The sequence below is a fragment of the Berghia stephanieae genome, chromosome 14, assembly GCF_034508935.2.
Source record: "Berghia stephanieae isolate SIO BIC M18660-M18661 chromosome 14, UCSD_Bste_1.3, whole genome shotgun sequence".
Lineage (NCBI taxonomy): Eukaryota > Metazoa > Mollusca > Gastropoda > Nudibranchia > Aeolidiidae > Berghia > Berghia stephanieae.
The window spans coordinates 7,133,694-7,146,312 of record NC_088373.1 but is presented as its reverse complement, the minus strand read 5'-3'; the positions used below and the strand labels follow the sequence as shown (position 1 = coordinate 7,146,312).

The following is a 12,619-nucleotide window of genomic DNA, read 5'->3' as shown; positions in this document are numbered from 1 at the left end:
CTATTGCTATAATATCTACTTCTCTCTGTTGAATAAGTCCTCTTCTATCTGTACTTTTTTGCTTTTATTTTGGTGCTGAAATGACCTAGATGTGTCACAAGTGCCGTAAAACTCTTAAAATCAAATAAACTTCTAAAAAATATATATTTATTTTTTATTAAATTATTTATTTATTTATTATTATTTTTTTTACATCAATGAATCAATCATCAGTGAAGGCTTTATGACTGGGAGGGAAACATTCAAATGTATTGTAATAGTTTTGAAGGTATTATTTTCCTTGCTAATCATCTCTGTGTTATTTAATATTAATTTTTTTTCTTTAGAAATATAATGGTTTGTAAACATTTGAGTGTATTCTTCTTAGTAGGGACCTGTGATAGTGTCTGGATGAGACTTTTAGGTGATCTCAAACTAAATACCCTAATATTGTGCTCTTGGAATCTACATCTGTTCCCTATTTAAACCAATTCCCCTTTGTCTTACTTTTTCTCGTGTGCTTTTAATTGTAAATGACTCTCCCATTTATTGGTGCTGAAATGTCCTAAATGTGTCGCAAGCACTGTAAAACCCTTAAAAACAAACAAAACTAACTAAATGCCATTATTCATTATTAAAGAACTTAATGTTTACTTTAAGATATACGATCACTCTATTTTCGTTCATCTCAATAGGGTTAGGTATATTTTTTTGATTACCTGGAAACAAAAACAATTCTGATATATATATATATATATATACAGTTTGAAATCGTTCCAATTAACCAGAATTTGTTCTGATTAACAAGTAGAAATTATATAGAATAATTCTGTCACAGGAAGATCATTTCAGTTAAGTAGCTGTTCTGATAATGCTGTGTTTTAATTTTTAAAAAAAAAAAAAAAGATAAATTTTGTCAAATGTCAAATGTGCTTACATGAATTTTTTGGGTTTTGTTTTTAAAAGGGTTATGATATTTGCGCTTCTTCAAAAGCCATTGCATACCTGCAAGTCGTTTAATGTGATAAAATAGTGTGGACCAGGTTCTTTGTATGTATTCCATTTTAAAAAATAACTATAGATTTATTTATTCTTCAATTTTGTGTGTGTGTATGGGTGCCTACGTTTATTGTTTATTACTATTATTATTATTACAGTCGACTCCGCTTATTCTCACACCCCCGGGAGTTTGGCTTGGTGTGCCAAGCGATTAGGAGGAGAAGCTAATAATAGCATCTAAGCCCCATCTTTCATTTGCAAGTCATTTAGGACCTTCCTTTCTGGGTTTTTTACGGGTTTTTCAGTGTTTGTCAGGGGTGGTTTGTCACATTCTGATGACTCATCCTCATCTTCATTATCCAGGCGTTGTCTTTTGTGTGGCTGAACGGAGCTGATTTTCTCCTGAGATGTCAGTTCACCGCTGATGGGTATATTGTTGTCCATTGTAAAGAATTGATCGAATGCTTCGGCCAAAAAGTTGTGTGGGACAGGAACAGCATCATTGATTTCATATGTCTGTTGGTTGTCACTGCAATCAAGGTGTAGCGATTAAGTGGTGCAATGATATAGAAAAAATTCAGTGTTTTGGGAATGTGAAGCGTATAAGCAGAGTGTACGATTAAGCAGAGTGAACTGTATTATTATTATTATTATTATTATTGTTATTATTATTATTAATTTTTGTGTTTTGTTTTTTTCAAATTTCTTTCGTTTGTATTTTATTCATATTTATTTTTAAAAACCCAGAGATCTGATGAGATTTAGTAGTTAGGATAATTTTCTCTACATGAATTGCAGATTGTCTTTATACAACAAAGTGTGATTTGTTTTAATCCATGAAAGAATATTTTATATTTTATATTTTTATAGCCTTATTTTACAACATTGCTTTCCTCAATGCCATTGAATTTTATTTTAACAATTTTATTTGCACTATTTGTGACTGATCTTCTCAAAGCAGTATCAGGATGTTCCATGTCTGAAAGCGACTAAAAAACTAAAGTGAGCATCAATAAGAACTTTTGGTTTGTCATTTTCACTCCTTCGAAAACTTTTCTCTTCCATAAAACAAAAAACCCCACCAAAGTCACTGGAAGGGGTCTTTGACCTTTCATGGTGGGCAAGAGGTCACACTGCGTCTTCTATCTCCTTATATCTGTTTTCTGAGTTGCTTTCTGTCTTTGTCTTGGAATGATATGACTTGGTTTTGTCCTGGCCCTGACCGGAGTCCTTGAGTGGGAGGAAAAGTCTAATGTATAGGCAATAGTTTTGGGAGATGATATAATTTTTGTTCCTTGTTTAATCATCTCTCTATTATGTTCTGTTGCAATTTTATTCTGTTATAAATATATAATGGTTTGTAAACATTTGAGTGTATTCCTCTTAGTGGGAATTGGTGCTTGTGTCAGGATGAGATATTAAGGTGATCTCATTGTGCTCTTGCTCTACATTCGTTCCCTATCTGAACCAATTCCCCTTTGTCTTACTTTTTCTTGGGTGCTTTAATTGTTATTCTAGAACTGGTGACTATCCCATTATCTTCATTTTTACTGGCGCTGATATAACCTTAATGTGTTGCAAGCGCTGTAAAACCCTTAAAAACAAACAAAACAAAATCACCAATATCCTTGACTTTAGAGTGAATGCGTTTGTTGCCTAATTCAGTCATGTGATCAGTGACTGTCCCCTCCTTGAATGGAGACTTTTGACCTCCCATAGTGTGCAGGAGGTCACTTGCGATGGCTTCTATCCCCCTATATCTGTTTTCTGAGTTACTTTCTGTGTTTGTCTTGGAGTAGAATTAATTTTTTTTGTCTAGGCCCTTGCCAGAGTCCTTAGCTGATTGGGAAAGAGTCCAATGTACAGCGTTAGTTTTGATAGTTTTTTTCCCTTGTAAATCATCTATCTGTTGTGTATCGTTAGAATTTGTTGCTTTGAATGTATAATTTAAATGTTTGAGCGTGTGGAGTTCCCGACCTCCCATAGTGGGTAAGGAGGTACACTTGCTGTGTTTTCTTTTATCCCCCTGTATGTGTTTTCCAATTGATTTCTGTCTTTGTCTTGGAATGAGATTACTAAGTTTTGTCCTGACCCTGGCCGGAGTCCTTGGCAGGGAGGGAAATAGTTGAATGTATAGTTATAGTTTTGGGAGGTTATATTTTTTTAAAAAATCATCTCTCTGCTATGTACTGTTATTTTTAACAATGATTTGTTAACATTTGAGTATATTCCTCTTAGTGGGATCCTGTGCTGGTGTCTAGGTGAAACATTTAGGTAATCTCAAACTAAGTACACTGATAGTAAGTTCTTGGAATCTACATCTGTTCCCTATTTGCACCATTACCCTTTGTATTACTTTTTCCTCAAATCTTTTTAATTATAAAACAAAGTCCTGTCCTTAAATAAATGTCTTCCTTGAGGAGAATGTCATAGTTTTCAAATTGTAAAAACCTTAAATGTTCTGGTTGATAGATGGAGTACCATCAATTTGGGTAACTTTGCCACAAAGGGAAACTTTGCCTCTGTGTATTTGGAGCATTTTTAATCATCTCAGCTTGCTGCAGTTAATTGTACCCGTTAAAAGACTTGAATTATGTCAAAGGAAATAATTACCACAGAGCTAAACAATCTCTTATTATTATTAGTCCAAAATTCAAAAGGCAAAGTTTTACTGGGTGGGGTTCCTGACCTCCCATAGTGGGCAGGGAGGTACATACTGCGTCTTCTATCCCCTTATATCTGTTTTCTAACATGCTTTCTGTCTTTGTTTTGGATTGAGATTACTCGGTTTTGTTCTGGCCCTGGCCGGAGTCCTGGCTGGGAGGGAAACAGTCAAATGCATAGTTGTTTTGGGAGATGATATTCTTTTCCTTGTAAATCATCTCTGTTATGTATTGTTATATATTGTTCTTTTAAATGTATATTGTAAGCATTTGAGTGTATTCCTCTTTGTTGAATTTTATGCTTGTGTCCGGATGAGACTTATAGGTGATCTCAAACTATGTACATTGGTGGTATGCTCTTGGAATCTACATCTGATCCCTATATGTTCCCAGTTCCCCTTTGTCTTACTTTCTCTTGGCTGCTTTAATTGTAATTCTATAACTTTTTACTATCCCATTATCTTTTTACTGGCGCTGATATAACCTAAATGTGTTGCAAGCGCCGTAAAACCCTTAATAACAACATAACAATAATTTCCCTTTTAGGCAAAGTTGCCCCAGTTGACGGTAGTTTGTTCTGATGCACAGTTGTGAGATGATGGGTCAGATTTTCTATTTCAGCCAATTGCATTGCAATAAAACACTAAATGAAATGTGCCATGAAATTAATGGGTTATATATATTTTTTTACTCAAGTCTTTTGGAAGTTACAAAAAACAAGGGAGGTGTAAGATAAAAAAAAATCTTAAAAGATGTGTGTTAGGATGAGACATTTAGGTGATCTCAAACTAAGTACACTGATGGTAGTGGGCTCTTGGAATCTACATCTGTTCTCTATTTGAACCAATTCCCCTAATTCTTACCTTTTCTTGGGTGCTTTAATTGTTATTCCAGAACCTTTTTACAACCCAATTTTCTTCCTTTTACTGGCGCTAATATGACTAATGTGTTGCAAGTGCCGTAAAACTAAAACCTTTAAAAACTAAAACAAAACAGAGAAATTTTGAGGTTTCAAAATACTCAGGGTATAATTCTGCGAGGCAAAAATGATGAGTAGTTTCCTCTTTATAGTCACTTGATAATGATAAAATATAGTACATTCCTTTGTATAGGGAATAAAACAAACTTGAGCTTTTATACAGCGCAATATCCATTAAACATGCTCAAAGCGCTTTACAAAGGGTGTATAGAGGACATTGGTCCCTGGTCAACAGCAACACATAACATGTAGGACGAGACAACGCCTGTTAGGCGATATTACAATTTTTGTTTTTTCTGAGACAGAAAACGCTGTTTACGATGAGGTACTCATTTTTACACAGGAATACGGTGAAAGAATATGAGTAAAGTGCCTTTTTTTTCAAGGACTCAACTATGTGCCATTCAGAGCGACGGGGCTCGAACCCAGGGCCTTCCTATATGAAGACGGGTGTCATAGAAGACCACATAGCCGTACAAGGATTAAATTTTAGATAGTTTTGAAAGCAGAATCCTCAAATGGAGATGGGGATGTAAACATGTCTTGATGGTTGTTTATGGCGGGAAATCTATACAGGGGGGTGGGCATTGGTGGGGGTTGTTGGTATAATGACACTAAGGTACAGCTGTTGTTATTGTTGTTGTTGTTGTTTGTCATGAAAGAAGGCTGGATTTGATTGGATGACGAGGATGATGGCGTTGATGATATCCAATGAAATGGCGAGGCGTGGTTGTATAGAAGCAGGCCAGGGTTCATAATGGTGGTGGAGGTGTCAGTTGGATAGGGGAGATGACTGGAAATAGTTTGATGTTGTGGTTGATGAGGACGTGTGTGAAGATTGTGGTGGTGGTGGAGGTCAAGGAAGTGCTGCTGTGGGTGTAGCTCTTGAGGAAACAGCAGATGTTGGTGATTTTGAACAGAACTCTGGCTTGTGGTCTGTGGGAGGAAAATATTTTGAGAGTTATTTTTGTGAGAAAAGCAATATGTTGACAAAAGGCTTCAACAGTCGGACGTCACTTCATCGTAATGATGCATACTAACGAGATGTCAGTGTCATGCCAGGCTTGTAATATTATACTGGGTGGGGTTCCTGACCTTCCATAGTGGGCAGGGAGGTACATACCGTGTCTTCTATACCCTTATATCTGTTTTCCAACATGCTTTCTGTCTTTGTCTTGGAATGAGTATGAGATTACTTGGTTTTTTTCCTGGCTGGGAGGGAAACAGTCAAATGCATAGTTATTGTTTTGGGAGATGATATATTTTTCCTTGTAAATCATCTCTCTGTTATGTATTATATTTGTTATTTTGAATGCATAATGTAAGCATTTGAGTGCATTCCTTTTTGCTGGATTTTGTGCTTGTGTCCAGATGAGACTTACAGGTCATCTCAAACTAAGTACATTGGTGGTATGCTATTGGAATCTACATCTGATCCCTATTTGTTCCCAGTTCCCCTTTGTCTTACTTTCTCTTGGGTGCCTGGGTGGGGTTCCTGACCTCCCATAGTTGGCAGGGGGGTACATACTGTGTCTTCTATCCCCTTATATCTGTTTCCAACATGCTTTCTGTCTTTGTCTTGGAATGAGATTAATTGGTTTTGTCCTGGTCCTGGCCCTGGCCGGAGTCCTAGCTGAGAGAGAAACAGTCAAATACATAGTTATTGTTTTGGGAGATGATATTTTTTTCTTGTAAATCATCTCTCTGTTATGTATTATTATATTTGTTATTTTGAATGTATAATGTAAACATATGAGTGTATTCCTCTTTGCTGGATTTTGTGCTTGTGTCCGGATGAGACTTACAGGTGATCTCAAACTAAGTACATTGGTGGTATGCTATTGGAATCTACATCTGATCCCTATTTGTTCCCAGTTCCCCTTTGTCTTACTTTCCCTTGGGTGTTTTTTAATTGTAATTCTAGAACTTTTTACTTTCCCACTTTCTTCCTTTTTACTGGCGCTGATATAACCTAAATGTGACCCTTTGCCTCAAAATAGTATTAAGTCGGGATGGTTAAGATGTTGAAAATTGAATTTATAGCCAAAATTATCAGACTTGTTTTGAGTTTATGTTTTATTGAGGAGAATGGATACCATATTTTAGGGTGCTAATGCCAACAATTTATATTTGTGATTAGTTTAACAGTTAATTCGGTTTTTAAGCATTTGGTTCGTTTCGACATAATACTGTTTTGAGACGATGGGTCACAAATGTGTTGCAATCGCCGTAAAACCCTTAAAAACAACATAAACAAAACTAGGCTTCAACAGTCGTGACGTCACTTCCCTCGTAATGATGCATAGTAACAGCAGCTTCTTATGGTTCTCACACTACTATGTTATGGCGATCGACCCAATCAGCAAAGTCCGGTCTGCATTCGTGCACCATCGGGAACCCGCCCGGTAGCATCGTCACAACACACCGTTCAACTAGATGCTTTGCTCTTTCGGGTTCTTGCCCACATCGGGTACTTGTAGGACAGGTGGAAAGTCCCCACTGATGAAGCGCCTTGGAACGAGATGTCAGTGTCAGGCTTGTAATATTATGTACATGTGGATCTTATTCACTAATGACGTACCTGGCGTGGAGACTGGAGACTGTCCGTAGAAATCTTCCATGGCAAATTTGCCGTGTTTTGCACACGTGGTTGTTGTGACGGTGGTAGTAGTGGTGGTTGGTAGGGATGGTGCGGATGACGCTGTTGTAGCTGCTGATGGTGCCGAGGTTGAAGGTGGACAGAGTAGATACTGTGGTTATTCTGTTGTGTCAACGTCTGTGAGAAATCTTTTCTGTGGAAGGAGGAAGATGAGGGGTATTGAAAAGACTGCATTATTATTATTATTATTATTATTATTATTATTATTATTATTATTATTATTATTATTATTATTATTATTATTATTATTATATTATCATTATATTATATTATTATTATTATTATTATTATTATTATTACTATTATTATTATTATTATTACTATTATTATTATTATTATTATTATTATTATTACTATTATTATTATTATTATTACTATTATTATTATTATTATTATTATTATTATTATTATTATTATTATTATTATTATTATTATTATTATTATTATTATTATTATTAATTATTATTATCATTAATCATTATTATTATTATTATTATTATTATTATTATTATTATTATTATTATTATTATTATTATTATTATTATTATTATTATTATTATTATTACTATTACTATTGTTTTTGTTATTATTATTATTATTATTATTATTATTATTATTACTATTATTATTATTATTATTATTATTATTATTATTGTCATCATCATCATCATCATCTACTCTTTAATCATTATCATGTTTACCTTGTACTTATTTGTCTGTTGTTAAGTGAGTTGTCTCTTAAAGTACCCAATGGCGAAGGGATGAAAAATTTCTCCTCCTCATCATCATCATCCTCCTCCTCGTCAAAATCGTCGTCATTGTCATCGGACTCATCGTTTTCATTCAAACCTTCATCGTCATCTTCATCGCTTGTGCAGAATTCACTGGAAGAGCCATAGTCTGTAAAAGAATCCATATAATATAATGAGTGATGTAAGGGGGGGGGGGGGGGGCAATGTTTTATGTTTTATCTATTATATTTTTATTTTGGTTTTTCTTAATTGGTCTTACTGCACATTGTAAAAGTGAACAGTACCTGGGATGCCCTTTTTATTTTTGGAAAAAGCCAGAAAACCGGCTTTCTGAGCTCTTTCCTTACCTTGGTCGGTAGTGGTGACTTGATCTTTGAGTGTATTCCTCTTTGTTGGATTGTGTGCTTGTGTCCGGATGAGACTTATAGGTGATCTCAAACAAAGTACACTGGTGGCATGCTCTTGGAATCTACATCTGATCCCTATTTGTTCCCAGTTCCCCTATGTCTTTCTTTTTCTCGGGTGCTTTAATTGTAATTCTAGAACTTTTTACTATCCCATTTTCTTCCTTTTTACTGGCGCTGATATAACCTTAATGTATTGCAAGCGCTGTAAAACCCTTAAAAACAAACAAAACAATAGATGTATACGTTGTTACCAACCAAAGAAAGATTCTGGAAAGATGGGATGGTGTAGGAAGTTGCCCGGATGATTTGATGACGTAATGAATGGTCCCAAGGGCAAGGTCACTTGAGATGTGTCTGGTAGAATAACTTCCGGTTTTACATCCTCTGGGTGAAGATTATATATACAAGATTTACATCTAGTATTATTTTTTTTTCGAGTAGGTACAAAAATGAATATAGCAGTTTAAAAAGCAAAGAACTAATATTAAACACGGAACGTTTTGGGCTCAAACCCCTTATCCAGCCAATATTTGCTGAAGAAGAGTTTTAAGCCCAAAACATTTCTTGTTTGGTATTTTGCTCAATGTATGTTATATTCATTTTGATTTATTTCATCCATTCTGTAATTATCTATATATCCATCCCGAAATCTATCCATGTATTCATTCGCTTGATTTATTATTATTATTAAATCCACCCATGTATCTATCTATCCATCCACTCATCCATATATCCATTATTTCTGTAAGTTATCCACTGAGCCATTCGCCTATCTATCCACTCATCTACCCGTCCTTCGCTCCGTCCATCCTACAATCTGCCCATCCATCCATCCATCCTACAATCCGTCCATATATTCATCCATCCATCCATCCATCCTACAATCTACCCATCCATCCATCCATCCTACAATCCGTCCATATATTCATCCATCCATCCATCCATCCATCCATCCATCCTACAATCTACCCATCCATCCATCCATCCTACAATCCGTCCATATATTCATCCATCCATCCATCCTACAATCCGTCCATATATTCATCCATCCATCCATCCTACAATATGTGCATCCACCTACCCACCCACCCATCCATCCACCTCACAATCAGTCCATCTATTCACTCACCCATTCGTCCATCCATCCTACAACAATCTGTCCATCCATTCACCCAGCCGCTCACCCATCCATCCATCCATCCATCCATCAAATTTTCCACCTATCCATCCATCCATTCAAGCAATCCATCCATTTATTTATCCATCCATCCAGCCATCAACTTTTCCACCTGTCCATCCATCCATCAAATTTTCCACTTATCCTACCATCAATTCAACCAATTCATCCATCCACCTATCTATCCATCCATTCAACCAATCCATTCAACCAATCCATCCATCCATCCATCCCACCTATCCATCCATCCATTCAATCAATCCATCAAACTATCCATCCATCCATTCACCAAACCATCCACCTATCCATCCATCCATTCAACCAATCCATCCACCTATCCATCCATCCATCCACCTATCCATCTATCCATCCATTCACCAATCCATCCATCTATCCACCTCACCTTCGCCTATCTGGCCAATCACAATCCTCTTATAACGTTCCTGCCTCTCGTTAGCGTTCATTCGTTGTATCCGATACAACACGTAGTCGTCCAACATCAGATGAAGGAGATGGAAAGAACCTGGGGGAAAGTTCAAGGTTCAAGAGTTCAAGAGATAAAAGTAAACTGTCGTACTCTGAAAAAAAAACCCCAACAACCCCCCCCCCAAAAAAAAAAAAAAAAAAAAAAAACAAAAAAAGAAAAACAAAACAAAAACAACACAAGCTTTCAAAATCTTGACCAGAAAAAGTCACGGAACTTTTGAATTGGAGATCAAATTTCATAATACTACGAATTTTTCGTAATAGTAGGCAGATCTGCAACAGTGCACGCAAGAGGGGCATCATTTACATATATAATATATCTCTTATATATATACATACAACAAACCAAACTCATGTAACACAGTCCTGACGATGGCTGATGAGGCCTGAAACATCGATGTAGACTGACTCCAACATTGTGGTAAATATTAAAATAATAATTCGCTCCATTGCTACATGTCGAGAACTATTCGTACCATATTTGTATCAAACACGATTCAATATATATATATATATATATATATATATATATATATATATATATATATATATATATATATATATATATATATATATATATATATGTTTGTATATATATATATATATATATATATATATATATATGTTTGTATATATATATATTATATATATATATATATATATATATATATATATATATATATATATATATATTTATATAGTGTATATATATATATATATATATATATATATATATATATGTTTGTATATATATATATATATATATATATATATATATATATATATATATATATATTGTCTACGCTTACAAAAAAAATGAAAAAGAATGTATGAAACAGACCAGGCAGGCTGGGTTTGTTTTTTAAATTTATTTCTTGGCGGATGGGGGGGGGGGGGGGGGTCTGCTTTATCTATCACTGTTTCAAACGCGCCTTTTTCATGAATTTTACCTTACGCTATGGCCCGTTCTCTAATTTTGTCACTTACCAAAACTAGGCACACTTTGTATTGTCATGTCCCTGATGACCCGGGAGCTGAAACATGTCCAAAGAAGTAAAAATTGCCTGGCTGTATTCTGGGTGGGGCAGCTGGTCTTGGGGCTGCTCTGTCAAGGGTGGTTGAGGATTAGAGTGGGTTGGTTGATAGTGGTGAAGGTGGTGAGGTAAATGTTGGTTTAATATGGGGTAGATATGGTTTCAATGGATCAAGTGAGAGTGAGATGGTTTTGTGTTAAATAAAGTAAATTGGTTTGGGTTATTTGAAAGTGAGATGGTTTGGATTAAATTGGGGTGGGTGGTTTGCGTTAAATGATGGTGGATTGGTTTCAGTTTAGTGGGGGTGTGATGGTTTGGGTTAAATGAGGGTGAATTGGATTGGGTTTAGTTGGGTGGGTTGGTTTGCGTTAAATGATGGTGGGGTGGTTTGGGTTTAGTTGGATGGGGTGGTTTGAATTAAATGAGGGTGGGGTGGTTTGGGTTAAATGAGGGTAGGGTGATTTGGGTTTAGTGGGAATAAAGTCGGGCTGGATTAGGTTAGGAAGAGTTATAATGGATTTTTAGTGAGATTTGGTAGGATTAGAATGAGAATAAATATAAGTAAAAGGAACATCACACGTTATTCATTTGAGCGATACAAAATACGAATTTACAGAAGACTGGCTGGATGAATGAAAAAAGGAATGAACGAATAAATTATTACACTTAAATGAATGAGAAATGAAAGACTAAAAGAAAAGGTATCCCTTCCGCCTTTACATGTGGCATATTACAATGACCCTGTTTAGGAAGTTCATAAAAAGGAAAATAGAAATTCCATCCAATAAGCGTCTGGTGACAAGAATCATCCATGTTGCTCGTATGCAAATTGGGCGTTAGTCGTCTTACCCATAGAAAAATGTATGTGGAGTGGATTTCGTAACACTCCCACCAAACACTCTCGAATAAAATCTCCACACATCCCCGCACCCCCCCCCCTTTCCACACACACACACACACACACACACACACACACACACACACACATACTAACCTTAGGCAACCACGTATCCAGCATTTCGTCCAGCCACTCAATGTAAGGCTCGACCGGCGACTGGTTGTCCAGCAGCTTCTCAATGTCTGTACACACTGGGGATTGATAAACAAATGGGTCATGAAATGATTATATCTGTACACACTGGGGATTGATAAACAAATGTGTCATGATTTGATTATATCTGTACACACTGGGGATTGATAAACAAATGGGTCATGAAATGATTATGTCTGTACACACTGGGGATTGATAAACAAATGGGTCATGAACTGATTATGTCTGTACACACTGGGGATTGATAAACAAATGGGTCATGAACTGATTATGTCTGTACACACTGGGGATTGATAAACAAATGGGTCATGAACTGATTATGTCTGTACACACTGGGGATTGATAAACAAATGGATCATGTTAATGATTATGTCTGTACACACTGGGGATTGATAAACAAATGGGTCGTGTTAATGATTATGTCTGTACACAC

The 12,619-nt window shown here is 35.8% G+C and overlaps 1 protein-coding gene across 2 annotated transcripts in view; it reads right to left on the bottom strand.

Annotated features, from left to right (window-relative positions):
* Nucleotides 1-4,642: 4,642 nt before the first annotated feature.
* The window catches only part of LOC144959915 (transcription factor RFX4-like), a 31,366-nt gene continuing 23,389 nt past the window's right edge, over nt 4,643-12,619 (bottom strand). For both annotated transcript variants that reach the window (XM_078892764.1, XM_078892763.1), the window contains exons 13-19: nt 12,130-12,224; nt 11,089-11,206; nt 10,019-10,138; nt 8,694-8,822; nt 7,981-8,179; nt 7,202-7,412; nt 4,643-5,556 (exon numbers count right to left, since the gene is read on the bottom strand). In XM_078892764.1, the coding sequence (XP_078748890.1) occupies nt 5,110-5,556; nt 7,202-7,412; nt 7,981-8,179; nt 8,694-8,822; nt 10,019-10,138; nt 11,089-11,206; nt 12,130-12,224 (1,319 nt within the window). In that variant the 3' untranslated portion in view covers nt 4,643-5,109. The remainder of the gene's footprint in view (nt 5,557-7,201; nt 7,413-7,980; nt 8,180-8,693; nt 8,823-10,018; nt 10,139-11,088; nt 11,207-12,129; nt 12,225-12,619) is intronic.